Source organism: Trichomonas vaginalis, chromosome VI, assembly GCF_026262505.1.
Source record: "Trichomonas vaginalis G3 chromosome VI, whole genome shotgun sequence".
Classification (NCBI taxonomy): Eukaryota; Parabasalia; order Trichomonadida; family Trichomonadidae; genus Trichomonas; species Trichomonas vaginalis.
Genome location: NC_067208.1, coordinates 13,666,814 through 13,692,688, shown reverse-complemented (window position 1 = coordinate 13,692,688; position 25,875 = coordinate 13,666,814). Strand labels below are relative to the sequence as shown.

Genomic DNA, 25,875 nt, shown 5'->3' with positions numbered 1-25,875 from the left:
TCCATTGTGTCATTTACTTATTTGACGTGGCAGAAAGATATAGAGAATATGAAGATGAACCAATGCCTGCAAATGTTCAGTATATGTACTCGTAAGAGATATTTTTATCTAATATTAAATGGACGCACAGAACTTAGCGAATGCACAGCAACCTGGACAACCAAACCCAGAGAATATTCCAAATGAAGTTAGAATACAAACTGCAATGGCAAACTATGGTCAAGTGCCAACAGATGTACAAATGCAAACTGCCATGTCAAATGACGCTGCGTTAGGTTTGCCACCATGGTATGCAAATATGAGATGGAAAGAGTTTTATACAAACCCTGAAGTGGGATATAAACAACTCTATGCAGATGACGCGAACACAGGAGTTGACCCAGAGTATGTTTTCTACCAGAGGAGAAATAGAATGTATGAGCTCCAGTTAAAGAATGCAATGGAACTCAGAAGGAAACGTAAGAGACTAGGCGGACATTAGATTTTTACAATATAGTAAATGGGTTTCTTTGGAAGAATAGGAAACTTCTTTCGAAATGTTGGAAGAGGTATATGGAATGGAATAAAATCTGTCGGAAGAGGAATTTGGAACGGAGTCAAAAATATTGGTAAAAGAGTAGGTCAGTTTGTTGGTATTATACCTAAAGACCCTGAACCAGAAGAACAAGCTCCTGTTATACAACAGCCTGAACCTGCACCGCAGTCTAGTTGGCAACCAAATCCAACACTCACCGTATTAAAATTATATTTTTACCGTTCGATAGTAGTTGTATATGAAACTAAGTTCTAAGTAAAACGCATGGTATAATGGAACTATTCTCTTTCTTTCCATCTGTTGTAAACCATACTTGAAAGTCTGAAATACTTCCACTCGGTGGTTCATATAGCTTTGTAGGTTTTTCGTAAAAGTCATTTGCCAAGCATAAAAAAGAGTTTGTGCACCAGAAAATGAAGCATGAACTATAATAGCATCTGAGTCGAAAACATCTTTAAAATAAATATGGTTCATCTCTTGCATATCGACTGTAAATATTTGCTAAAGGAAGTTCGACTTTCTGATTTAACATTCTTTGCAAATAATACCATGACATTGCAGTGAATTCTGTATATATTTGTTCGTCTTTCTTTGGATTGTCTTCGTAGATTTGAAATGACACTTGTGAATTTTGTTTGTCATATACAATTCTCACATAAAGTGTGCTCTCGGTATTTGCATATTCATCAGCATATTTTGCATAACATGAATTTATTTTATCTTCTATATTTTTTAACGCAGTCTGTAGAGAAGATGAAAGGTCAACTTGTATTAGCTCAATTTCTTCCCACATTTTTCGTTTCCCTTCAGATATATAATCTATATGAAACCTTACAATAAATGGAAAACTTTTATCTTCTACAGACACAAACTTCATTCTACGAAAGCCAATAGCTTTTTGACAGATGGGTCTCTTAGCCATCTTAATGGGTAGTCAAAACGATAGCCTTCATGCTTTACGGTCTCTGTCTCAAACTTTTGACCGACATTAGTAAAAAGTTCATCTAATGGTTTAGTTGTAGCAACTCTTGAATTTTCTTTTTCTATTGGAAGCATATTTTATCTAGAATAAAAATGTCGAAAGAAACAGCGTCTATGAGAAAATAAAACACAACCGACAACTCATTTTGCAAGCTCTAAATAAGAACACAACAAACTTTTCAAACTATTCTAAGATATCTGAGTCATTGAAAGAAGGAAACTTAAAACTGACGATAAACCCAATGACAGACGAGTTTCTGTTTCAAGACAGTAAGAACCATACTGTCTGTGTAAATCCAAAAAAAGGAACTTTAAACGAGAAGCCTATAAAAGAACTTCTTTTGAAAGCAGATATTGACAACAAGCTGACAAAGAGTATGTCATTGAAAAAGTTCAAGAAGAACATGACAGAGCAGATGCAACATATGCAACAAAAAACATACTCATCCTGAACTAGCGGACAAAACATATGTTGACAATAAAATGTCAAGTGAAGTGACAAGAGCTGACAAAGAATATTCTAAAAAGACTCATACACATACCATTGCAAATATTACAAACTTACAAGAAACCTTAAACAGGAAAAGTGACGTTGGACATACACATTCTATATCTGAAATAACAGACTTAAACGTTAGCCTTGAAAAGAAAGCTGACAAAACATATGTCAACAGTGAGTTAGAGGAGAAAGTAGATAAGGACTTATGGCTAGTGCGTTAGTGAAGAAGGCAAATAAGGAATATGTGGATTGAAAAGATGAAGAAATTTAAAAAAATGGTTGAATGGTACCATGAACGGACATCGAAGATTTTAGAAGGTAAAGCCAATACAGGGTGGGTTTCAGGATGTTTAGACCTTAAAGCGGATAAGAACCATACACATACCATTGCAAATATTACAAACTTACAAGAAAACTTAAACAGTAAAAGTGACGTTGGACATACACATACCATTGCAAATATTACAAACTTACAAGAAACCTTAAACAGTAAAAGTGACGTTGGACATACACATAACTTCTTCTCAACTGTTGGTATAGAAAGTATTTTAGGAACGATTGAAAAAACTGTGGGGTGGATTATATTTTAAACCTCCTAACTTTCCAGAAGGTTTAACATCGGATAAAGACATTAAATGTAGAAATGTCTATGTCATGGAGGATGAAAACAAAGTTAAATTCACTGCTCAAGATTTATATGATAAAAAAGCTGACAAAACAGAGCTTCAAACGTTAAAGACAGAAATACTTCAAACACTATATCCTATAGGTTCTATTTACACGTCAATGAACTCTACCAAACCAGAAGTAGTACTTGGTTTTGGAACTTGGACTCAAATAGTCGACAGGTTTTGTATTGTGCAAACTCTTCAAAGGAAACAGGCGGAAGTAAAACGATTTCAGGTGCAAATTTACCTGCGCACAGTCACTACATAAATTTAAGTACATCTGAAGCAGGTTTGCATAGTCATAGATTTTGGGATTGGTCAGGAAATGACAAAGGGTAAAGGATATGATGTTAAGAGGACGTTAAGTTTGCCTATAAATTGTTACTGGAGTAACACTGAGGTAGGAGGAAGCCATACACATCGCGTTCAGGGTTACGCAAACAACGGGACAAAGTAAAGACTACATGCCACCTTACATGACAGTTTACGCATGTATAGAATTGCTTAGTCGTCATTTTTCAACTTCTTTTAGCATATTCGTCAGGAGTTGTCTTATATTTGTTAGGAACTGTCTTTGAAAGTATACCACCTTGAACTTTGACAAGTTTGAAACGAGGTCTGACAATAGTAGTTTTATCTTCTGCTTGCAGTCTGTACATTTTGCCATGTTTGCCTAAAATTCTTCATAATATTCTCTTGTATACTTTCTTCTATTTTACGAAACACGAAAGGTGAGTACCTGTCGAGTTCCCATTGTTGTCATAGTCAATAGTATTTTCATATGGGTCGCGTTTTAGGTATTTCTATTTTTACTTTTGTCACTTTCTTAAGTTTGAAGCCTGGCATTCTTTCTTGTTTGTCTCTTTTGATAAAACTATTAAATATATAGTCTTTCTCTAAGTCGGGTTGTTTTTCATTTCTTCGGGGGAGTGGTTTCCCAAACCTTTTTGTTTACGCTATTGTAAATATTTAAAACTTGTCTCATCTTTGCCTGGAGAAGTGTCTATATTTGTCGTCATATGACATTTCATCTACCTCACCACCTTGTGGTTGGTTTAGTCTCTTAAGATTTTTATACAACTGTCAATGACACCAAGAGCAGAATGGTTTTGGTCGACAATGAAATATTGGTTTACATTTTTTGAACGCAGATAGTTTTTAATATCGTCTGATTGAAAGAACTTTCACAGTCAGATGTCAGTTTTTGTTGGATGGTATTTGTCAACGAATATTGTCAAAGCAGTTTTCACATCTAAAAATATTTTTGGACTGTAATGGTATGGCTTCACAGTATCTTGTGTTTTGACCGACAAATATTAACCAGTATGGTGGTCCATCTTCTCTATACCTCGGAATGTTTTCCAAGATATCCATAAACAAGCATTTGGTGTTGAACTAAAGATTTTTATCATGAGTGCTTTCTTTGTCGCTTTAGAAACATAGGGTCTTGTTTGGATTCGTCATTTTTACCCTGTAAGAAATGGGTTTATTTGGCGCATTAGCAGGAGTTGCATCCAGATTTTTGCCCGCAGTGGGAACAATAGCCAGAGGTTTTTGGAGTTGGAAGGAAGATTTTGAGTACATTAGGTATACTGAAAGAGAAAGCACAACCTATTATACAAACTGTACAGAAAGGTTGGGATGTAGCACGAGATGCAACAAATCTTATTCCAAATCCTGAAACAAGAGGAAAAGTTCAAGGATGGATGGACAATGTAGGAAGAGAAGCAGGAAACTATTATAACAAAGCAATGACTACTATAACCAAGCAGGGACACTACATGGACCAAGGTGAAAGATTCTTTAAACAGAGGATATAACCATGCACAACAATGGGTAAACAATAACCAACACAACCGCCTCAAACGTGGGGAATGTAAATTTTTTACTGAGATGAATGAACAATACAGCATTGAGACAAATGGGTTCAAGATGGATTTGTCGGCTTCCAGCAGTTACACAACCACGTGTTTGTCAAGTTCTTCCTATACCTCAGGAAGTTTTAGACCGACTTAAAAAACCTAAACAACCAGTTGAAAACAAAACAAACTAAAATTTTTACTGAGATGAAATGACCGAAGAAGTTGAAACGGTAGATTTGACACCAACAAACAAAAAGTTCAGAACCATTGTCAAAACCTGTCAAAGAACTTACAGATGAAGAAAAATTCAATAATAGAAAGTGCCAGGTCTGGAAATACAAACCCTAACTACAAAGTCACTTTTCATAGAAATGGAACGGCAGTATCTCAAAAAGAAACAGACTCTCACAAATAAATATTGAAGTCGGAAGGAATTTTCGAGACAACGATGGGAAGGTATTCTTCACTGACCAACAGTTCATTATAGAACATCTCATTGACTTAGAGTCGAAATATTCTAAACTTTACAACAACACAAAAAGTTGAAAGGAAAACAAAACAATGGCATATGATATTTATGAAGATGTTGACGACACAACTGTTCCTGCAAGTGAAGTAAAGTCAGAGGAACCGAAAAGTGACGAAAGACCGATAGAAGAAGAAAAACCAAAAACTGAAGATAAACCAAAACCAAAGTTTAGTTTCCAAACTAAACCAAGTCAACCTTCATTAGCTGGTATGGGTTGGCGTCAAAGACTTATGGTAGCTGGTGGTTATGTTAAGTAAAGTAAAACAGTATTTTTTTCAAAAAAATATTTTTTTTATTTTATTTGAAATGTACGCTGAGTCTGTCGGAAAGGACCATTGGGAAACTTGTTTGTTAGATGAGAAATATGAAATTCACTGTTGTGAGTCATTTGAAGTCAGAAACAAAAAGACAAAAAGAGTTTTAAGCGAATGTGAGCGAAATGACGGATATGCTAGGATGAGGATTGGTGGGAAATGCTATTTTAAACATATTGTCATTGCAACTCATTTTATACCGAACCCTAACAATTTACCTTTTGTAGACCATATAAACCATATAAGAAACGACAATAGACTTGAAAACTTACGCTGGGTCACTTGTTCTGAAAACAATAAGAACAGAGGCAAATTTGGAGATATAGTATTCGAATTTGTCGACGAACTAGAAGATGAAGCAATTGAAATTACAGACTATGGTAAGCATACGTTTGAGTTTTACTACTATAGCGAAGAACAAGACTCTTTCTACTTTTATACCGGCGTAAACTATAGAAAATTACAAGTATATTTTACTAAGGATGGCTATGCTTATGTAAACGCTAGAGATACAGATGGAAAATACGTTCGAATACTTCTTAACAAATTCAAGAAGCTATATGGCATACCATTTTAAAACATTTTTAAAACAGTATATTTTTACATATATTAAATGCTTCAGGTTGAAAAACAAAGAACAAAAGTAGCAGATACAAAACCGTTAGACTATATCTTTACAAATGCTGGTAGGACTATATCAGATGAAGAAATTTCATCCCGAACCACCTAGTAACAGTTTCTCTGACTTTCAAGTTTGGTTCACAACAAATGGTGTGCAACATATTGTTCCATTGTACTACGACTTTTATCTCGAATTGTCTTTCATATATAACTACGGAGAAGTGCTGAAAAAGTATTGAAAAATATATTTTAGGTGAAGAGGTGAGATTTCACCTCTTTTTTCACCTGTTTTTTCACCCTCATGAATTTTCATGAATTTTGTGCTGAATTCGACAAAAATGAGTTTTTGGTTGAAAAAAGAGGTGGAGCCAAAAGTGGCTCGACCTCAAAACAAGCATTTTGTGAAGAATATACCAACCCGCGGAAAACAGCGGGTTGCTTTTTATACAAAATTCAACAGGTGAATTTTCATGAATTTCCTTAAGATAGAAAAAAATATATTTTAGGCGACCAGGTCACTCGGTCAACTAACATCTTTTTGAAAAAGTGTGACAACATGACATTTTGACAACAACACAGGAAATAAACTTCATCGTATATGTTTTGTCATGATTTCATCGTAAATGTTTTGTCATGACTTCTTCGTAAATGTTTTGTCGAGATTTTTATCGTTGTGGTCCGACGGTTAAGCCACAAACGAATGTCCGACGGTTAAGCCACTCAAAAATATTTTTTTATTTTTATTGTAAGAACAGAAATGACAGTCGAAGCAAAAACGTTCACGAACAAATCTAATGGCGAAACATTCACAAAAGGCACTTACAACGGTATTGAAGTCTTACGTAGAGACAAGGATGGTTATATAAATGCAACAAATATGTGTCAGCAGTTTAGGAAGGACTTTAGAAGGTTGTTGGAAAATAAGTCCTGGGAAGAGTATTTTGAGGCATTTTGTGAAGAATATACCAACCCGCGAATTCCGCGGGTTGCTTTTTATACACAGTTCATGCAGGAATTCCTGATGAAATCAAACAGGTTAGAGGAACGTATGTAGACCCAAGACTTGTAAACTATATAGCAATGTGGGCTTCTCCAAAATATTGTATAGCAGTTGGAAAATTTTGGATTCCATAGACAAGAAAGTTCATGAGAAGTTAGATGAAGAAGAACTTGAAGATACAGTAGAAAATGCTAAACCTTTGTTCGAAGAAGAAGTTAGAAAAATGCATGAAAAACAAATAGAACATGAACGTGAGATATGTTCTGGTTATAGAGACTCGCCATACGAACTAGACCAATGGGAACAAGAAGATTTAAAGAGAGAATTTAGAGAATATGAACTCGCTAAGATAGCATTAGAAGCTGCAGAAGAGAGGTTAAAAGCTTGGGGTTGTTTTGTACAAAAATATTGTGAGTAAATGAACCATTTTTTTCGACAAAAATATATTTTAGGTGAAGAGGTGAGATTTCACCTTTTTTTCACCTCTTTTTTCACCTCATGAATTTTCCCGAAATAAAAATAAAGTTGTTTTTTAAAAAAATATTTTTTTATTTTTATTGTAAGAACATGTTAGCAACAACAGCACCAAACTCGTTAGTCATGAACCAACTTCAATGTTAGTAGAGATGAAAAACTTCATTCCTTCTTCATATACTTTCGAAACAGAAATCCAGAAGATAAAGCAAGAACTTCTCAAGGAGATTTAGATTGCACTGCGAAAGATGAAACAAATGAACAGTATCTTTATGAAATGCAGGACATTATTGACCATCTACCTAAACTTCCTGAAATCCAACAACAAAAGCTACTATTCCAGAATTCGATGAAATAGAAGTCAAAGCAACTGACTCAGTAGAAATAAAGAAGTTCATACGAAAGGTTAACTATGAGTTTCTTGGATTTCATTGCAACCACAAAGTCATGGACAAAGATTGCGATATGGTATATAAGAACATCTCTGACATATACAAATCTGGGGAGTTTAAGACCTACGACAACTTTGTTTCGTTAGTTGCAAAATGTGTATGGCAGATAAGAGATAAAGATAGAAGAGGTAAGATATGGAATGAACAAATAAGACCCGCAACTTTTGAGTTAAAGAAAACCATTGACGCCTTAGTTGTTTTAGCAGGTAAGGTTTCAGAATATAACGCAAAAATGAACCCGCAATGTTCAAAATGTAAAGCAGCAATGAGGAAATATAACTACTCCGTCAAAGAGATAGAACGTATGCGAAACGACTATGCAGATTTAAAGAAAGAAGCAGAAAAACCAGCAGAAGATAAAATGGACATGTTAGAATTTCTGAACAAAAACTATCCAACAGCAGAAGATTTCCTTCTTTCAGATGTCAAGAAGAAATATAAAGAAACATTCGGCATTGTTAAAACATTCGATGTACTAAAAGAAGAAATAGAAGCCACAAAATTGTTTAGGATTTCAAATATACATCATACAATTCATGTAAAACGCTTATAAAATAACAGGTGAAAAAAGAGGTGAAAAAAGAGGTGAAATCTCACCTCTTCACCTAAAATATATTTTTGCTGAAAAATGACCAAATTTCATTATATAACTGTTATGAGTGACGAAGAGAACTTTTACACTTCGTAAAAAAATTCTATGAAATCATATCTTTTATACAAAATTCAAGAGGTGAAAAAAGAGGTGAAAAAACAGGTGAAATCTCACCTCTTCACCTAAAATATATTTTTGCTGAAAAAATGACCAAATTTCATTATATAACTGTTATTTTTGACGAAGAGAACTTTTACACTTCGTAAAAAAATTCTATGAAATTTCATGAATTTCCTTAAGATAGAAAAAATAAAAATAAAGTTAGTTTTATTTTATTTATTTTTTTTATTTTGTATGTAAGAACAGAAATGTTAAAGGTTGAGTTTGAAACAGTTAAAAAGATAGACAATGAGACCAAAATAGTTAGAATAGGTGATTTAAACGTAAGATACTCAAAGAAATACAAAAAATATTCTTTGTCAGACATTTTAACACTATCTGAAGGAAAGAAAGCACACGACTGGGTTAAAAATGCTTCAACTCAGAAAATTTTGACAAGAAATCCTGAGCTTATGATATCGGTAAGATTCTATGGAACAAGAGCATATCTTATAGACAAAAGTCTTATACCAGTAGTTTTGTTCTGGATTGACCCAGTTGTTGGATATAATTTCATAACATATGGTTCGTTCGATACGGAACGTTGCAGTGAAGGCTTACTTTACATCGTTCAGAAACCGAAGGACTTCAATACAAAGAGATATAAGATAGGAAGAACATTTAATATAACTCAAAGATATGACAGTATAGTCAATAGAGTTAAGGTTGCGTTTGTTAACGATATGAGAGCTGCTGAAACAGAACTGCTTGAAAAGTTTGAGAAAATGTATGGTGCTCCCACGAAAGGAAAAGAAACGTTTGAAGTAGATGAGATAGATAAAGCTATAAAATTGTTTGACGAAGTTGCTGAAAAATACATGTAAAGCGTTTATTTTTGGTCTTTTATACAAGATAGAAAATAACGCTAATTTTATTTTTTTTTATTTTTTTATTTTGTATGTAAAGACAGATATGTCAACAACAGAGAACACAACAACAGTTATAGTCCATGAAGCTATAAATGAAGAATATGAGTACATACAGTATAACAAACAGTTACGTCTCATTCGTTCGGTCAAAGATGACATGTACCAAATGCAAAGTATTTTGACAGCATGTTTTGCTCCAGATACTAAGCTTCCTAAAGACTGGTTTAGGAACCAAAGCACTATTGAACTATTAAATGAAGCACAGCGAGACATACTTTTTTCTGAAAATCGTGAAGAACAGCGAGTGGGAGAAAAACCCCAGTCGCCAAAACTCTATGAAAATCGTGAAAAATTGCCAAACGGTTTGAGAGGATATTATGTACATAGACTTCTTGTAAATAATGTGGCACAATGGGCTTCAGCTCGCTATTCATGGTATGTTTGTAAACTTCTTGACGAAATTCATAGACAAGAACGTGAAGAGCTAGAGAACAAGCTTGAAGCAAAAGACAAAAGCCTTCAGAAAAGAATACCACGTTCGGTACCAAAAGGAAAGGAAAAGAACTATAAGTATATGATTTATACTGAAGAGATGGAAAATGAAGAAGACAGAGATATGGTTATGTTGCATTTAGTCAGAAGAAACAACAAAAGCTTTTACGACCTTGCTAAGATTTACAAATCTGACAGAAATTGGTTCTATCGCGAAAACTTACCGATTTCAATGACACCAAATGAAGATGTGAAACAAATAGTTCAAGATACGTTACCTCAAACACACTATGATATTAAAGGTTGTACAATACTTACCTTCAAAGAAGATTTGCCATTGTTAAAGGAAAAAATAACAGAGTATTTTGACAACTTCAAACAAGTAGGGTAGATGAACCATTTATTTTTCAAGCTTGCCTTTTACATTCTGCCTGAGGAAGTCTTTAACAAGCTCGTTAATTTCAATTAGATAAATTGCTTCGTCTAAGGGGTCAAGCTCCATACTGAGTCAGTACAATATTGTACTTTTTCAAGACAATGTTGTATAAATTCAGTACAATATTGTACTTTTTCAAGACAATGTTGTATAAATTCAGTACAATATTGTACTTTTTCAGAACAATGTTGTATAAATTCAGTACAATGTCTCTCAAATTTGAGTACAGCTGTACTTTTTCAGAACAAGTCTTGAACTTTTTCAGAACAATGTTGTACTTTTTCAGAACAATGTTGTACTTTTTCAAGACAATGTTGTACTTTTTCAAGACAATATTGTACTTTTTCAAGACAATATTGTACTTTTTCAAGACAATATTGTACTTATTCAAGACAATATTGTACTGAATAAGTACAATATTGTATAAATTCAGTACAATGTCTCTCAAATTTGAGTACAGCTGTACTTTTTCAGAACAAGTCTTGAACTTTTTCAGAACAATGTTGTACTTTTTCAGAACAATGTTGTACTTTTTCAAGACAATGTTGTACTTTTTCAAGACAATGTTGTATAAATTCAGTACAATATTGTACTTTTTCAAGACAATGTTGTATAAATTCAGTACAATATTGTACTTTTTCAGAACAAAGACGGTTAAGACACAAACGAATGTCCGACGTACCACCAACCGAGTCCATTCCAAAGCCAGAAGAACCGACAGCCCCAGCACCACAACAGACTTACTAAGACTAAACATTTATTTTTATTGACTTTTTACAATTTGAACTTTGTTTGCGTAGATATGAATTCTGAAAGAAGTATGAGGGTCTTGTATGACTTTGTACTTCTCCCATAGTTCATGTCTGTCAAACTTACCTGCCATGGACTCTTTCATAAGTTCCATGAAATCGTCTTCGGACAATCCGGGGAAAAGTATAATGTCAGTAAGTATTCTCTTTACATCCTTACTTAAACTCTTTGCTGTCTGTACACAAATGACAACTGAGATGTTAAAGTGTCTGAGCTTCTTAAGAATTCGACACATATCTTGTTCTCTGTTCTTTAACAAAGGATGAGAGGCGAAATCATCTAAGATAAGAAGACACCTATGAGGGTATGTCTTCCAATCGTAAGATTGCAATTTCTTCGAAATGTATTCTATCTCTTTCTGTTTGTTTCTGAAGTGTTTCTTCTCTAATATTCTCTGCATTTCCTCATTTGGGTCTTTAAACTTCGAATTTATATACTCATTTATAGCATTGTACTTCAAAACTCTTCTTTGGTACTTCTTTATCCAATCTAACAACTCAGTATCCTTTATACATACTAACTTAGACTTCTTTATAATATCTTTGAACGAATTGACGGTTTGGTCGAATTGACCAGAAGTACTACAAATGACTACTAACTCATAGAATGGGTTCTTCTCATCTAGTTCTTGTTGTTGTGCAGCCATTTTAAGATAAGTGAAAGTCTTACCCGACCCAGGTGGTGCAATTAGACCTGTTATACCATTCTGAGCAAATAAGAACTTGTCATGTATGGGTTTTATCTGAGCATTTTCCAACTTCCTCTTGTTCTTGTTTAAAACATTCTCAAATTTCTTGTCAATGTCAGCAAACTTTTTTTCTAACATATTTTTAGAAAAATTAAAATTTTTATCTTTTTGAAAATGTCTAGCGATTTCGCTATCTATATTCGAGACAAACTTTTCGACAGCAAAACATCTGTCGACCATAAAATCTTACATAGTGTAAACAAGAAAGGTGAATTTGTTCTAAAGTTCTGTTTCTGGGAATATGACAAGAACCATAAAACATTACAAAGAGCAGTCTTAAAATTTGTCAATGACAGACTTGTTGACAGAGATGACACCGATTGGAAAGATGAAGTCCAACAAAAGTTCTTAGAATGCAAAGAAGACACATGCGCTGTTCTTGAAGATGAAATAGAAAACAGAATAGAAGAGCTATTAAAGGACAAAGACCTTTTACAAAAATATGGTTCTGAGAAGTTTGACATAACTCCACCAGAAAAGAAGAAGAAGAGAGAAAAGAAAGAAAAGAAAGAAAAGAAAGTAGAAGAGAAGAAAGTAGAAGAAGAGAAGAAAGAACCTGAACCAGAGCCAGTTCCAGAGAAAAAGAAATTTGACATGTAAAAATAAAATTTTATTTTTAGAACATTTCTGGGTCAATGTCAATGTTCTCTTCCTCTTTAGGAGCAAACACTGGTTTAGACTCTAAAATCTTTTTACCCAATTTACCTTGAACTTCAACTATCTTAGACTCATAATATTCATAGTCGTCTGCTTTCTTTGGTTCATAAGGTATAACAAGTTTGTATGCTTTGCCTTCTTTAAGGTTTGAGAACCTTCTGTCAAAATTTTCTTTGACTGTTAACAAACCTTCTATGTCTAAGTCTTCAAATTTCGCACCATTTTTAGTCACAATAGCAAACTTAACGGGTTCGATGTTCCAAACTTTGTCAAATGTAGACTTTTCAAATGGTAGAAGTAAACATTCAAAATATGCGAATGGGTCTAGTTCTTCTTTGACTTCTGTCATGTACTTGTTGACTGAAATATATTTCGTCATCTTTTCTATCGGATAAAAAAATATTTTTTTTAAAATTTACTCATAAAAATTATTTCTTTCTATATTTGCCATTCCGAACTTCGAAAAGATGTTTTATACCAGCATAGAATTTTTCTCTAGAGCTTGGTCTTATATCGTTTTCATAACAATATTTTCTATATTCTTCATATAAAGCCTTTTTTTCATACATTTCATAAGGACAATCTAACCAGAATAGCGCATATCTATTTTCGTTATCTAGGTCTTTTCCAACAAACTCAGCGTACATTTCAAATAAAATAAAAATATTTTTTTTAAATTTACTCAGAAAAATTTTTCTTTGTATATACGCCGTTCTGAACATCTAAAAGACTTTTGACATTTGCCAAGAATGTACGTTTAGAAGCTGCCATATAACCATACTCTTGACAATATTGTTTATATGAATCGTACAATGACCTTTCATCTAAACACTCAAAGTTAGTCTCATCTATAAACAGTTCATATACACTCTTGTTTGCTTCTAACAATGTTTGTCTTTCTTCGGTATATGGAATTTGTCTTGGATTGAACTTAGAAATATCTAATGTCATGAAATATGAGAACAAGTGGTTGTAAAAGTTAGGTGTCAAAGTTTCTGCTAAGTCGTCAAAATATTCTGTATCTTGCATATGAGAATCTGACGTTCTGACAACTACATATCTTCTGTCAGAACTTTCTAACTTCATCGGAACAGTATTGTTTGAAACCATAATGAAGTTTGCAACATTTTCACAAACTCTTTGGTCTTTATATTTTCTTTCAACAACTCCAACTTTGTCTGTTATAAGACTCTTCAAAGCATCCGAGTTCAAAACTTTTGTTGTATCTATACTTTGAAGTTCGTTACATACTATAAGTTTCATATTCTCTATTGAAGAGTTAAATTTACCGCAGATGTTTTCTAAGTTTGTCATATTCGGATTCGAATAACCTTCTAACAGTTTGCACAAAATATCTGTAAAGAATGTGTTCTTACCAGTTCCTTGTTTTCCAATTATAATGAGAGCAGTTTCATTTTTAGCACTTGGATATTGTAAGATGTTTGCAAACCAACATAAGATATACTCATAGACTCTTTCGTTTCCATTGCATATAATTTCTTTGACATGGTCTAACCAAGCTTCTATAATATTTTCTTTCCATTCTACTTGTTCGTATTTATATCCAGTGAAGATAGAATAGAAGTTTGGAGAAGGTGTATAAAACTTTATACCACGAACTGAAAAATCTTCTAACTTTGACAATAAGATATCCCAAGCATCTAACATCTTCATTCCAACTTGTACAACTTTTATTTTCTTAAGTTTCTGTCTACATTCTTGTTCTGAAACTATGGTTGCTCTTGGTTTGTTAAAGACAACATCCCATTCTTTCATAACATAACATTCTGGGGCAGAGTCGACATAAATGACTAAACGTTTCAAATTCTCGACTGCTTTGTTATAGTCTCGAAATGGACACATATTTCTGAATGCTTGGAAGTCATAAAAATCTGAAACATCTATTCTGTACATTTTTATAAAAATAAAAAAAAATATTATTTTTTTATTCTTGACTTTCTTGTTCCATTTGTTGCATTTGTTGTTCTTGAGCTATTTGTTGTTGAAGTTGTTCTTGTAATACAATACTTTCACCAGTTGCATCTTCCAATTCGAAACTTTCTGCCGTCATTGACAAATACATAGGACATAAAAGTTTTACAGGAACAAAGTTTGCGTCGACTAAGGTTAAGTTTATGTTTGCTAAAGTGTTTGAGTTTACTAAAGCTGAAAACTCTGCATTCGAATGAACAATAGGCAAACCAGCAGAGAAAGTGTTGTTTATACGCATGAGTATCTTTTGGTCATAGTAGTTTCTGTCGATATTCGAATAACACTTTGAACCTAAGTTTGAAACAATATATAAAATAGGTGTACTTAAAGTCAATGGAACAGACATTCCTTGTATGACACCTTTTCCTGTTATAGGAAACTGTTGGTAGTAAAAACCAGAAATAAGTTTTGTATTATAGCTCATATTGTTTATAGTAAACTCAGTCGGACATCCAAACATAATGAAACCTGCTCTAGTTGCAGCACATGTTACATCCGTCCTTAAAGTATTAAATAAGTCAACAAAACCTGTTGGTGGTATATCTGAGTAAGTATCTTCAAAGGAGTATTTTTTACCATTCACAACAATAAAATCTTCTGGTGTCAAAAGAGCAAAACAGGCTTTAGTCGTCATTGTGTTTAAGGTTAGTTTACAATATCGTCCTTGAGGACTTTGTAAGTTTGTTGTTATAGAATTATATGACTCAGGGTTTTTAGTCGTAATAGTATAAACCACTATGTCTTCTGCCATTTACTTAGCAAGTAAATTTTAATGAAATGTTGTGGTCGTCAAATATTTTTATGACGTCTGGGAAACTATATTTTAAGTTCAACGTTTCACCTCCTTTCATAACGTATATCTTGTCAATGACATTATATGAAACACCACAGCAACTAACGTCGGGTTCTATTTCTTTGATGTTTATATCATCTGCCTCTGTCAAAAGTTTCAATAGTTCTTTCAAAATTTCATGAGGTGCGATGACATATGAGTTCACTTTTACAGGGTTGTGTTCGACCAAGTTTAACATTATACCCAAAGCTTGACAAATCTTCTCCTGAGTTTTAAGTTTGTCTTTAAGTTGTTGGTAGTCGTTTCGAATATCTGCAACAGAACTTAAGTCTCTGCTAACTTCAGGATATGTTGGTTGTTCTTTTACAGGAACTATTGTTATACCATCTTCGTCTTCGTATGGTTTCCCCACTTCAACATCTCTTTCTTTGACATTGACAACAACACTTTGACTGTTTGTTTGAGTTGGTGAATTTAACTTTACGTCTGCCACCGCCATTAAACCTTTTGAAACACTTACGCTTCTATTTTTCGGAAATGACATTTTACTTAGAATAAAAAGATGGACGTATTCGGATATCTTATTGAATTGAAGCAGAACAAAGTTTATACTCACAAACAATACAAATACATTGACAGAATAGTTCTTTACACAAACAATGGAAAATGCTATAGAATAGCAGTCTTTGCTGAACCTAAATATTTTCATAAAGCAAAGAAAGTTGGTATAACTGAAATGGTGAAAGTTCTTGAAGCAGACAAAAATATAACTTCAAAACTGACCGATATTACTAAAGGAAAGTTTATAATACAATATTATGTCAAAACTGGCGTACTGTCAATATTTGACGGAGAGAAGTCAGTTCAAGAACAACTTACTGACCTGCTGCCAAAATCTGCTCGATGGAAGCTGTCGTTATGCCAATCTGAGGAGCCCCAGCAGGTTTCATCGAACGAATCTTCAAAAGAGCATCTTCCGTGAAAAGTGCTATTGGTTTTGTAAACTTCTTTGCTCTCAATTCATTTGGACCGTCTCTGTCACCAGTATATTGTATTTGAACTGTACCAAACAGTTGAAATACCACCCATAAAGTCTTCTGAGTCAGCAAATGGAATGCCAAGCCAAAAGTTTGAACGGTCTCCATTTGTATATTGAGTTTTTTGAGCTCTGCATGAGTCCATACTTTCACATATGGCATAATAGAACTTTGCATTTCAGGGTTAATGGTTGTTGTGAAGTTGTTTGTTAAAGTTCATAGCATCTAATGTCAAGTTGTATGACCTCATATCCTCAACTGTAGAATATTCTTTCTTGGATAGTATTTGCCATCTATGTTTATATGGTATATTAATACCAGGGTTGTAGAAGCAAGAATAGTCATTTATAGTTCGTCTGAACAGTAACAAACATAGTATCTGCATGTTTCATTGCAGTTGTTAAGGCAATATCTGTTCTTGCACCTGGGTCAGCACTTTGGTTTCCAACTTCACCTGCAAAGTCTTTGACAGATATTTGGTGTATAGGGAACATAAGTGAACTGCAATATATTTGGCAGCTAAAGCATTTGAAATATCTGGGTCCAACATATAGACTGCAAGTCTGCTTTCTATTCTCTTGCATTCAAATTTTTCGCATGTGAACTTAACTGGGTCCCAAGCATCTCCAGCAGCATTGAAATAATAGTTTACTTCAGTGTTGAGGTTTGAGAAACCAAAGTCTAAGTCAACTTTGTTTTTGCAAAAGTCGGCGAATGACATTTTATTTGTTCCCACTACTTCTGTAAGAGTGAATGGGTCTTGTGTTGGTGCAATGACTAAGTTATTTTTGCTTGGAGTAAGTTCGATAGAAATTTTTCCTGCCCAGTTTGGCAAGTATCTTAAAAACCTGAAGATGAGGAAAGATGACAAAGGAACTCTAAGTTTCAGTTTTACTTTGGTTACTGCTGCTGCAGTTTGTCCAGAAAGGTCAACATAAACTCCTGGAACGTTAGGGTCAAGTCTTCTTATTTTCTCAATAGTTGCATACTGGTCTGTTTGTTCTCTAGCTTGTGGTTGTACTGAGTTTCTCAAAGCGAACCATTCATAGTTTGCCCATGTTACTGTTTGAACTAAGTCAGAGTTAGAATATATCTTATATCCCATGAAAACTTCTGGAGCATATTGGTATCCGACATAGAAAATTCCATTGCAACCTTTCTTGTCAGACAACTTGGCAGAAGGTTTTATTTCAATGTCTTGTTCCACGTATAAGAATGAGTTGTCAATAGAAATAATATGAAACCTGTCGCAAGCAATATCTACTGTTGTTGAAGAACCTTCTCCAAACTCACCTACGTTTCCATAAGAAACAGCAGTTGTATATTCGTAAGTTCCAGGAACTATTTCTGACCTTCTAATGGCATTGTCGCATTCGTTATACCATTCGGAAACATTTCCATTCATAGCATCCAAAACTGTTGGCGTTATATTCTGAGCGGCGTACATTTCATATGAGTAAAAATATAGAATAGTTGGATTTATATGTCATAATAGAACCCACGTGGACCAAGCTTTACTTTCTTCCTGACTGAGTTTTTAACTCTTCTTTTCCTTCATTGCCCTCTGCTTGAAGTTGTTGCATCTTTGCATTATGTTCATCTAGTATGTTGCAAATTTCCCATGTCCTTTTTGCCTTTTGGCTCTGGTCGCCCATCTCAGGTAACCTATATCCTAGAAAGATTTTGTCATAGTCTGTATTTGAGTCTTCGCGTATTGTTTGCATGACTCTTTCCTGAGTTTCCGGTTCAAGCGCTTCAAACAGTGCTTGTCCATATGGAATAAGCTCGTTTCCAAATATATGTTTTTGTAGCCATTCTGGTTTTCTTTCCATGTTACCAACTATATCTTTTGTGAATGGGAAAGCTTTTACCCAATCTTTCAGTCTTGCGTCGTTTATTTCTGTAGTTGGTTTTATTTTGTCAAGGAACATGTTTTTCAATACTAACATTTCATTTGGTACTGTCCATTTGAGTTTTCTTAAATATTCATCCCTTCTCATTTCATTGTCTGCAAAGTAAGTTTTTATGACATTTTGTAAACTTTCATTTGCAAGGTCATGTACAATAGGTTCTCTTCCTTCTCCCTCCCTAACTTTCTTTCTAAACTCTTCACCAAATATACCATCTCTATGGTTCTGTGTAGTTCTTTGAGATAAATGTTTTAGAACGTCAGGTGTTATATTTCCATCAGCCATGTTCATTTCATACTGGTCCAAAATATCTGCATGTTTCATATCTTTCAATGGCATTAAAGCCGCGCTGAAAATACCAGCTATATCTGGTTCACCATTGACTTCCATTGCGTCTACAACTTCTTGGAATTGTGGTTGTAAGTTTATGAACCACCTATCTGGATTAGCTTTATGACCCCATCTCATTGTAGTTCCATCGTCTGCAGAAACAAAAGTAGGTTTGTTTCCATCTTGGCTAGGTTCTGAATGAACTTTAAACAATGTTTCATTTCTATATGTTTTCTTGAAATTTAACCTTTTATCTTCACCGAGTTCATCCGAAGATTGAACGTTAAATGCTCGTAAGTAAAAAGGGTTGTTGTATTTGTGTACATTTTTTTTCAGTTCTTCCATTCTATGCTGAATATTTTCATCTGGTGCTGGAGTCTTTTGTATGTCGGCAAACATTTTTCGATATTCTTCTACTATGTCAGCCGAATTTTTTTTAGACTCTTGGAAATATTCCATATTCTCGCATACTCTTGTTGAGGGTCAAGATTTTTCGGCTGTTCCAAATCTTCATCTAGTTCTGTGAAGTTAGTTTCCAAAGGAGTGACTTGTTCGTTTCCTTCAGGCTCTTCTAGCTGTTGTTGCTGAACTATTTCTTCCATGTCTGGTTGTATCTGAACTTCTTCCTGTGGAGTTTCTTGTACCTCATCTGCTGGCATTTCATATATTCCGAGACCGTTTTCAACATTTCCCTATCTACGTCATCCGCATTCATAAGCTTTTGTTCTTTCGTTCCGTCTCTATTTTTTACGCGTTTCATGACGAAAGTTGAATTGTCATTTAGCTCTGACATCAAATATCTCGGAGTAAATTCATCCATGTCATTTGGATGATATGCTATTAAATCATATCCCTTAGCGAGCTTGTATTTTTCCAGGTTTGAGATTATATCCGTTTTTGGTGCTGAGCCATAAAGCTAAATAGGTTCGGGTCAGTATTTCCATCCTTGAACTTTCCAATAGCTTCTTTATATCTGTCACTAAAGTCAACAGTATCTGGGAAACCACACTCTTCTTTAAGCATTTTTAAGAATTCTTGGTTTCCTTGTTCTCTACTTCTTTTATGTCCTTGCTCTGTTTGTGGTTGTTGTTGTGCAGGGTTTTGAACTGTTGGTTGCTGTGCTGGTTGTTGTGTTGGTTGTTGTGCTGGTTGTTGTTGTTGTGCTGGATTTTGAACTGTTGGTTGTTGTGCTGGTTGTTGTGCATGCCTGTGTCTGTGTCCATGTGACGATGTAAATGTTCTAGGTAGTCCTGGTGCAGGTGCTTCTCTTGGAGGGTTTGGTGGTATATAAGTTCCACCAGCTGGCACATATGTTCCATCTGCAGCGTAATGTCCTACCTGACTTTTCGTTCTTAAGAAAGCATTTACTAGGTCTGTTTTGGTCTGTTGTAACTCTTTTTCTTGACTTTTCACAACAGTTGCTCTAACGGCGTCATAGGCACTTTGAACTGCCTGTCTCGTTGCTGCATCTGTTATTTTCGTCATATTTTGTGCTACTTCTCTTAACTCTTTGTCGAAACCTTCAGACTTCAGTTTCTTTCCAGATGAGAAGTCGTTCACTAGTTTCACCTTACTATGAAGAGCTTCGAAGGCATTCTTAAAGTCAGCATTCATTAAAGCTTCATTTGAACTGTCTTCATCCGCTTGTATTTTTGTCCTTATTGACCCTATAAGTTGGGCTGCTTTGGCGTTGGCTTGGGCATCTAACCAGTCATTATTAGCTTTTATATATTCTGCGCTTTTCATTGCCTTTTGCATGGCTGCGTCGTTATTTTTACTTTCTTGTGCTAAGTTTTCATACTCTACGGTTTGGTTTTGCAACTGTAAAAGTTTTTCTGCCTTTACATTTGCTTCAACTTCTTTTTTATACTCATCGCTATCCATATATGTCTTCATGGCTTTTTGTTTTATCTCTTCATCTTTCAGTACTTTATATTTAGTAGTATGGTTTTTCAAATTTATAACATCTTGTTCCATTTTTGCTACTTCTGCTGCTTTTTCTGACACTTTTTTCGCATATTCCTCTGTACTTAGTTCTTTCAGTTGTTCTTCTTTCTTCTTTTTCTCTACGTTTAACTCATTGAGTTTCTTTGTGTGTCTGTCATATTCTAGTTTCTTTTCGTTTTCACTTATTTGTTTCTGTATGTCTATGTTTGACTTTTTGACATCTGCTATTTGATTTTTGAGTGAACTCAAATTCATTTGACTTTGAGGGTTATAAGCTGTTCCGTCTGCAGCTCCACCATAGCCTGCCATTTTCGCTAAAAGTGCCGCTCTTAAACCTCCACTCTGTGCACCAATAACTCGGTTTAAAAGCATAGGGTTGCTTGACATTTGTTGCAACATAGTGGGGTCATTCATCATTTGTTGTTGCAACTTTTGTTGTGGTGTCAGTTTTACTATTGGATGTTTCAATGCTCCCTTCCTCTTACGTATATTCTTACGTAGCTTACGTGGCATTTTAAGTGAAGGTAAAAAGCGGTTTTTGCCAGATGTTTATATGACACTTTTTGTTCAGCACAAAAAACTACTCGGTCAAAGTGTTGTCGGTTTTGTAAAATAACCGTCCTATCTCATTCTATAAGGGGAAAAAGGCTTCTCAAAGTATACTTCCTTGGAACGCCTGTAACTTTTCCTGTAGCGACGATAGACCCTTACTTGTCCGGACAAAGTTATACTATTTTGAGTGCTCTACAAAAAAGTCAACGGCTGGCTCGTCCTCAGAAATTTTTTATGGGCTAGAGGGCGCAACGCGCCTGGAAGCCCTCCGAATAAAAACTTCATTTATACTAAACATCTTCAGGGCTAGAGGGCGCAACGCGCCTGGAAGCCCTCCGAATAAAAACTTCATTTATACTAAACATCTTCAGGGCTAGAGGGCGCAACGCGCCTGGAAGCCCCACTACCTTTTTTTTTTTTTTTTTTTTTTTTCTACATCCTTATTAAAACCCTATCGAATTACGATATAGAGTATAACATTTTTTTTTCAATTTGCTAATATCTCAGTAAAATTGAGCTAACAGATCAGATTGAATCAATTCAATTGATCTGAAACAAATTGAATAAACTTTCAATTTAATTAAAAGTCAATTTATAATAAAAATGAAGATTTAATCTAATTATTGGAATTTATTATCAAATTCAGATTTCATCGATTTTGCAATACTTGATATTTATGTTTTTTTCTTCTGTTACCATTATCTATTAAATAATACCTTTAAACTTGATCGATCAATAATTATTAAGTAAAATTTTGACAAATGAGTGACAGCACAGCTAACGATTTGGAATTTGAGCAGCAGCTCAACGAATTTTTACAATCAATAAAAATCAAGAATGCCCGTTTAGCGTTGTCCTCTTCATTAAAACTTTTAGATTATGCAAAATTAACGAAAAAAGGAATTCCTATGGCTCTATCAAAACTTGTTCTTGCCACATATCTAAACAAGCATTTTGGAGAAGATTTTTATATTAATTTTAAATCATATCTTGGGGAAATTGAAGATTTTGAATCTCAATGGGAAGAAGCGAAAAAGATAATCGTATTAGATATATTAGATCTCTACAGAGGGCTAAGCAGTTATCTCAAAAACGATTATTTCACTACTGTCAATCCATTCAAACAAATTGCAGAATATTTAAATGAAGACGAAAATATCAAGTTAGCTAATATCAATCGCCTACTTATGCTTTGTCATGACTGTTCATCAACAATAAGCAAAGCAATTCTCTCGGATATTGCTTCAATTGGTTTAAAAAGGATAATTAATTCCATACAAGTTCAAAAAGAAGGAAATTACAACGAAAAACATCTGGAAAAGAGTATGACATTTATTAAAAACTACGTTCCAAAAGAGCAACAAAATGATTTAAATACATTTTTGTCCCAACTCATGTTTGAATTCGCTATTTCTGATTCCATTACAAAGAAGGCAGCAGCACTTCAAAACTTTACAGGTTTTCGCGCTTTTTCGCAAGAAACAATAGAAAAATTAAATGAATATAAAGTTGTTGATCATTTAATCGCAGATTTACATCAAGACTTAGTACCAAAATTTGTAACGTTTTTCATAAAGATGTGGAATTCAGGTCAATTCATTGATGAACAATTGGAAAAATATTGGAACGTTTGTGTTAACGAGCATCAAACAATTATTGATAAATTTTTTGCGGACTGGCCGAGACTTTTTGCTAGTATTCCGAAAGAAAAAATGCATGTTTTTTGGGAAGTCGTTATTCATTCTCCGAAATATCCAAAAGCTGCATTAGATTTTCTTATTAAGGTAGCACCGAAGGCAGAGGATATAACAAAATGCAAATTAATTACTTCTTTGTCAAATTGTGAAGAAAAAATCGATTGTGTTTACGCAATTTGCGAATATGCTAAGGTGGCACCAACTATATCCCAGGCGGTGATTTCAAATGCGTATACAGGACTTCATAAAGGAAAAAACAAATATTTTCATATTTTGGTTTTACTTAATTTATTGAAAGAACCGACAATGGATGATCTGGGACACGTTCTGGATTACGGACAATTAGATCCGAAAGAATCACGACCACTCTTTGAACTAATTTTGAAAATTTGCAGGATATTAAACCATAATTTAACAAAAGAAGAGTTTGACAAGCTTAAAATATTAATAGAACCAGTTATTATTGAAGATTCCCGCCTTGTTACTTTGTTTTTGAACCAATTAATTTTAAATCACATAATAGATACAACTTTAGTGCATACACTCCTTAGTTGGCTTGTTTCTCAGAGCCATGTGATGACAGATTTTATTTTCTCTCTGTTTCTTTTCATTAATAATTTAGATAATAATAATCAATTTGATAATTTTGATTTAGTTGGGTTCCAATCGATCCTTACAGTCCTAAAGAATAGCGATGATCCAGAAGTAGCTACTTTTATGACGAACTTGATCATGAGATGCAGAAATAATCAGTTAATCGATAATTTGATAGTCCAAATCATGGAAGAGTACGTATCCAATGCATCATTAATAACTATATCAAATTTAATATACCAAATCGAAACAATTTTGGTAAATCCTCCAAAATGCAACAAATTTGAGTATAGTCCATTGATTACGATCAAACCGACTGACAAAGGATCAATAATGATACCATTCGGGTCTACAGTTGATTTCTTCAAGCGTAGAGTTGAATCTTATTTGAATACAGATTTTAATCAGCTCGAGTTCTTCATAGGCGAAGATCCACTAACAGATATTCATCACTTCACGGCCAATGAAGAAATTACCGTAAAATCTCCGATTTTCGGCAACGGTGCAAGAAAATGGTCGAAATCTGAGTACCCAACAACAGTTTTAGCGAGGTATTCTGGGAAGTTATTCGATATAGTCAAAGCCAACTCCAAAGAATCCGAAAATGCATTGACAGTTTTGAATTTACTTCCAACAATTGAATCCGAAAGCAACATTTTCAAATCGAAGACACCAAATTGGAAAGAGGTCTTCGATACAAAATACCCTTACGTACTCCTTTATCGAATGAACATATTAAGTCACTTGATTAATCTGAAAAACAGGAGAGACATCACTTATATCTTTACTTCAGGTGGCTTCAAGTACTTGTTGAAGCTCATCATTGACAACAAGAGCATATTTAGTCGTCCAGAACATGTTGATTTGTTCGCATGTTCAGTTGGTATGTTAGTAGCCTCAGTTGCCACAATTGAAGAAGCAAAAGACAGTAAACTGGAGACATACAACAGTTTGGGATACAAAGCAATCATGGATTCTTTAATAATTTGGGTTCATAATATCAAATTTGAAGAAAGAAGTTATTCGTTGATGGTTCAGAACATTATGTTCATTATTTGTGATGTAGCACGTTATAATGCTGATCCACTGCTGGAAAATGAGAATTTTGTTGATATTTTCAAATCAACAATTTTTGATAATAGATATTACTTACAAGAAGTCTTCGGATCGGTCATAGCTTCAACAGATATGATTAAGATCGAACCTATTATACTTTCTTTCGTGGAATACGCTCGAAATGGCAACTGTTTGAGTTATTTCAAACTTGTGAAGAAACTTGCACAGATAAGTAACAAACCAGTGGAAGTATGGAAGACACTGGCCAAGTATCTGATGGATAACATGTTCATTATGAGTCCAAATGCAAAACTTCCGGAAGATTTCGGACATGAGAAACTTTACCCTAAAGATTTCAATAAACCGAAGGCTAAGAAGGGTAAGAAGAAACCAAAGGTATCAAATGCAACTGACGATAATGGCTCAAATAACGAAGAATTGAATAATTTTAATTCGGTAGATTCAAAATCAGATAGAAGTTCTTTTTCATCACAAGAAACCCATAAAAGCCCATCAGCCTTTGATTTGAAAGACGAAAGTCAAGATAATTTCGAAACAAAAACAATAGAAGAAAATAATAAAAATTCAGAAGAAAATAAAGCACCAAAAGATAATACAAGTAATCTAAATGAAGAAAATCCAAAGAATTCAGAAGAAAATTCTGATATCTCAAATAATAATGTTCCGAAATCCGACAATAATGAACAAAATACACAAAATAATGATAAGAAGACTGGATCAGAGCAAAATACCGCGAAATTTGCTCCAAATGATATTATTAATTCCCAAAATAAGCAAGAAGATAAAGAAAAAGTTGACAAGAGACCAACCATCTTTGCAGAAACAACTGGAGATGACAAGCAGCAGAAAGATGATCAAGAATCAGAATATGAAGAAGAAGAGAAAGAAGAAGTCAGATATTTACACCCAGGACCACAATTTACAGTTGAAGAACTAAAAGAAGCCGCTTTAATGATGTCCGCAAATGTTGCAGATCCAATGTTTGTTTCATCAATCTTCGAAACTCTTTTATTATTAGTAGAAAGAGTTGATAATCCTATTCCTTATGCAGAAGAACTATGCATGTTCGCATTAAACAAGATTGCTTTCAACGTATCGAGAATTATTCCAGCTCCTCATGATCTCTTTGACCTTATCGTTTCAATTGTCAACAAGGACGGGTCAGTAGGAAACACAATCTTTAATCGCCTGACCGTTCTCAAACATGACAGAAATCATTAAACTTGAGAAATTCAGAACTTCACCAGA

General features: G+C 34.1%; 9 protein-coding genes and 4 pseudogenes across 13 annotated transcripts, besides 1 other annotated feature; 9 read left to right on the top strand and 4 right to left on the bottom strand.

Moving 5' to 3' along the window:
* Window positions 1–21,691: part of a mobile genetic element that runs on past the window's edge.
* TVAGG3_0860340 (uncharacterized protein) lies at window positions 119–481 on the top strand (the record flags this gene model as incomplete). The annotated part of the gene is made up of 1 exon (XM_051249672.1): window positions 119–481. The coding sequence occupies one exon, from the start codon at window positions 119–121 to the stop codon at window positions 479–481; it is 363 nt and encodes a 120-aa protein (XP_051085147.1).
* On the top strand, window positions 1,759–2,939 carry TVAGG3_0860330 (annotated as a pseudogene). The gene has a single exon. A coding segment is annotated over exon 1 (1,181 nt).
* Window positions 4,581–4,736, top strand: TVAGG3_0860320 (uncharacterized protein; the record flags this gene model as incomplete). Its single annotated transcript, XM_051249671.1, has 1 exon — window positions 4,581–4,736. One exon carries the CDS (start codon window positions 4,581–4,583, stop codon window positions 4,734–4,736), a length of 156 nt encoding a protein of 51 aa, XP_051085146.1.
* Window positions 6,767–7,427, top strand: TVAGG3_0860310 (annotated as a pseudogene). Its single transcript has one exon. A coding segment is annotated over exon 1 (661 nt).
* On the top strand, window positions 8,168–8,488 carry TVAGG3_0860300 (organellar and viral DNA polymerase type B; the record flags this gene model as incomplete). Its single annotated transcript, XM_051249670.1, has 1 exon — window positions 8,168–8,488. One exon carries the CDS (start codon window positions 8,168–8,170, stop codon window positions 8,486–8,488), a length of 321 nt encoding a protein of 106 aa, XP_051085145.1.
* Window positions 9,094–9,510, top strand: TVAGG3_0860290 (organellar and viral DNA polymerase type B; the record flags this gene model as incomplete). Its single annotated transcript, XM_051249669.1, has 1 exon — window positions 9,094–9,510. A coding segment is annotated over one exon (417 nt), but the record flags the coding sequence as incomplete, so codon positions are not given.
* TVAGG3_0860280 (KilA, N-terminal/APSES-type HTH, DNA-binding family) lies at window positions 9,599–10,189 on the top strand (the record flags this gene model as incomplete). The annotated part of the gene is made up of 1 exon (XM_051249668.1): window positions 9,599–10,189. A coding segment is annotated over one exon (591 nt), but the record flags the coding sequence as incomplete, so codon positions are not given.
* On the bottom strand, window positions 11,234–12,119 carry TVAGG3_0860270 (annotated as a pseudogene). Its single transcript has one exon. A coding segment is annotated over exon 1 (886 nt).
* Window positions 12,462–12,641, top strand: TVAGG3_0860260 (uncharacterized protein; the record flags this gene model as incomplete). Its single annotated transcript, XM_051249667.1, has 1 exon — window positions 12,462–12,641. A coding segment is annotated over one exon (180 nt), but the record flags the coding sequence as incomplete, so codon positions are not given.
* On the bottom strand, window positions 13,377–14,612 carry TVAGG3_0860250 (uncharacterized protein; the record flags this gene model as incomplete). The annotated part of the gene is made up of 1 exon (XM_051249666.1): window positions 13,377–14,612. The coding sequence occupies one exon, from the start codon at window positions 14,610–14,612 to the stop codon at window positions 13,377–13,379; it is 1,236 nt and encodes a 411-aa protein (XP_051085141.1).
* TVAGG3_0860240 (uncharacterized protein) lies at window positions 17,369–17,967 on the bottom strand (the record flags this gene model as incomplete). Its single annotated transcript, XM_051249665.1, has 1 exon — window positions 17,369–17,967. A coding segment is annotated over one exon (599 nt), but the record flags the coding sequence as incomplete, so codon positions are not given.
* Window positions 19,197–21,220, bottom strand: TVAGG3_0860230 (annotated as a pseudogene). Its single transcript has one exon. A coding segment is annotated over exon 1 (2,024 nt).
* A 329-nt stretch (window positions 21,692–22,020) lies between the features above and the next one.
* Window positions 22,021–25,848, top strand: TVAGG3_0860210 (ubiquitinyl hydrolase protein; the record flags this gene model as incomplete). Its single annotated transcript, XM_001314970.1, has 1 exon — window positions 22,021–25,848. The coding sequence occupies one exon, from the start codon at window positions 22,021–22,023 to the stop codon at window positions 25,846–25,848; it is 3,828 nt and encodes a 1,275-aa protein (XP_001315005.1).
* Between the last annotated feature and the right edge of the window lie 27 nt (window positions 25,849–25,875).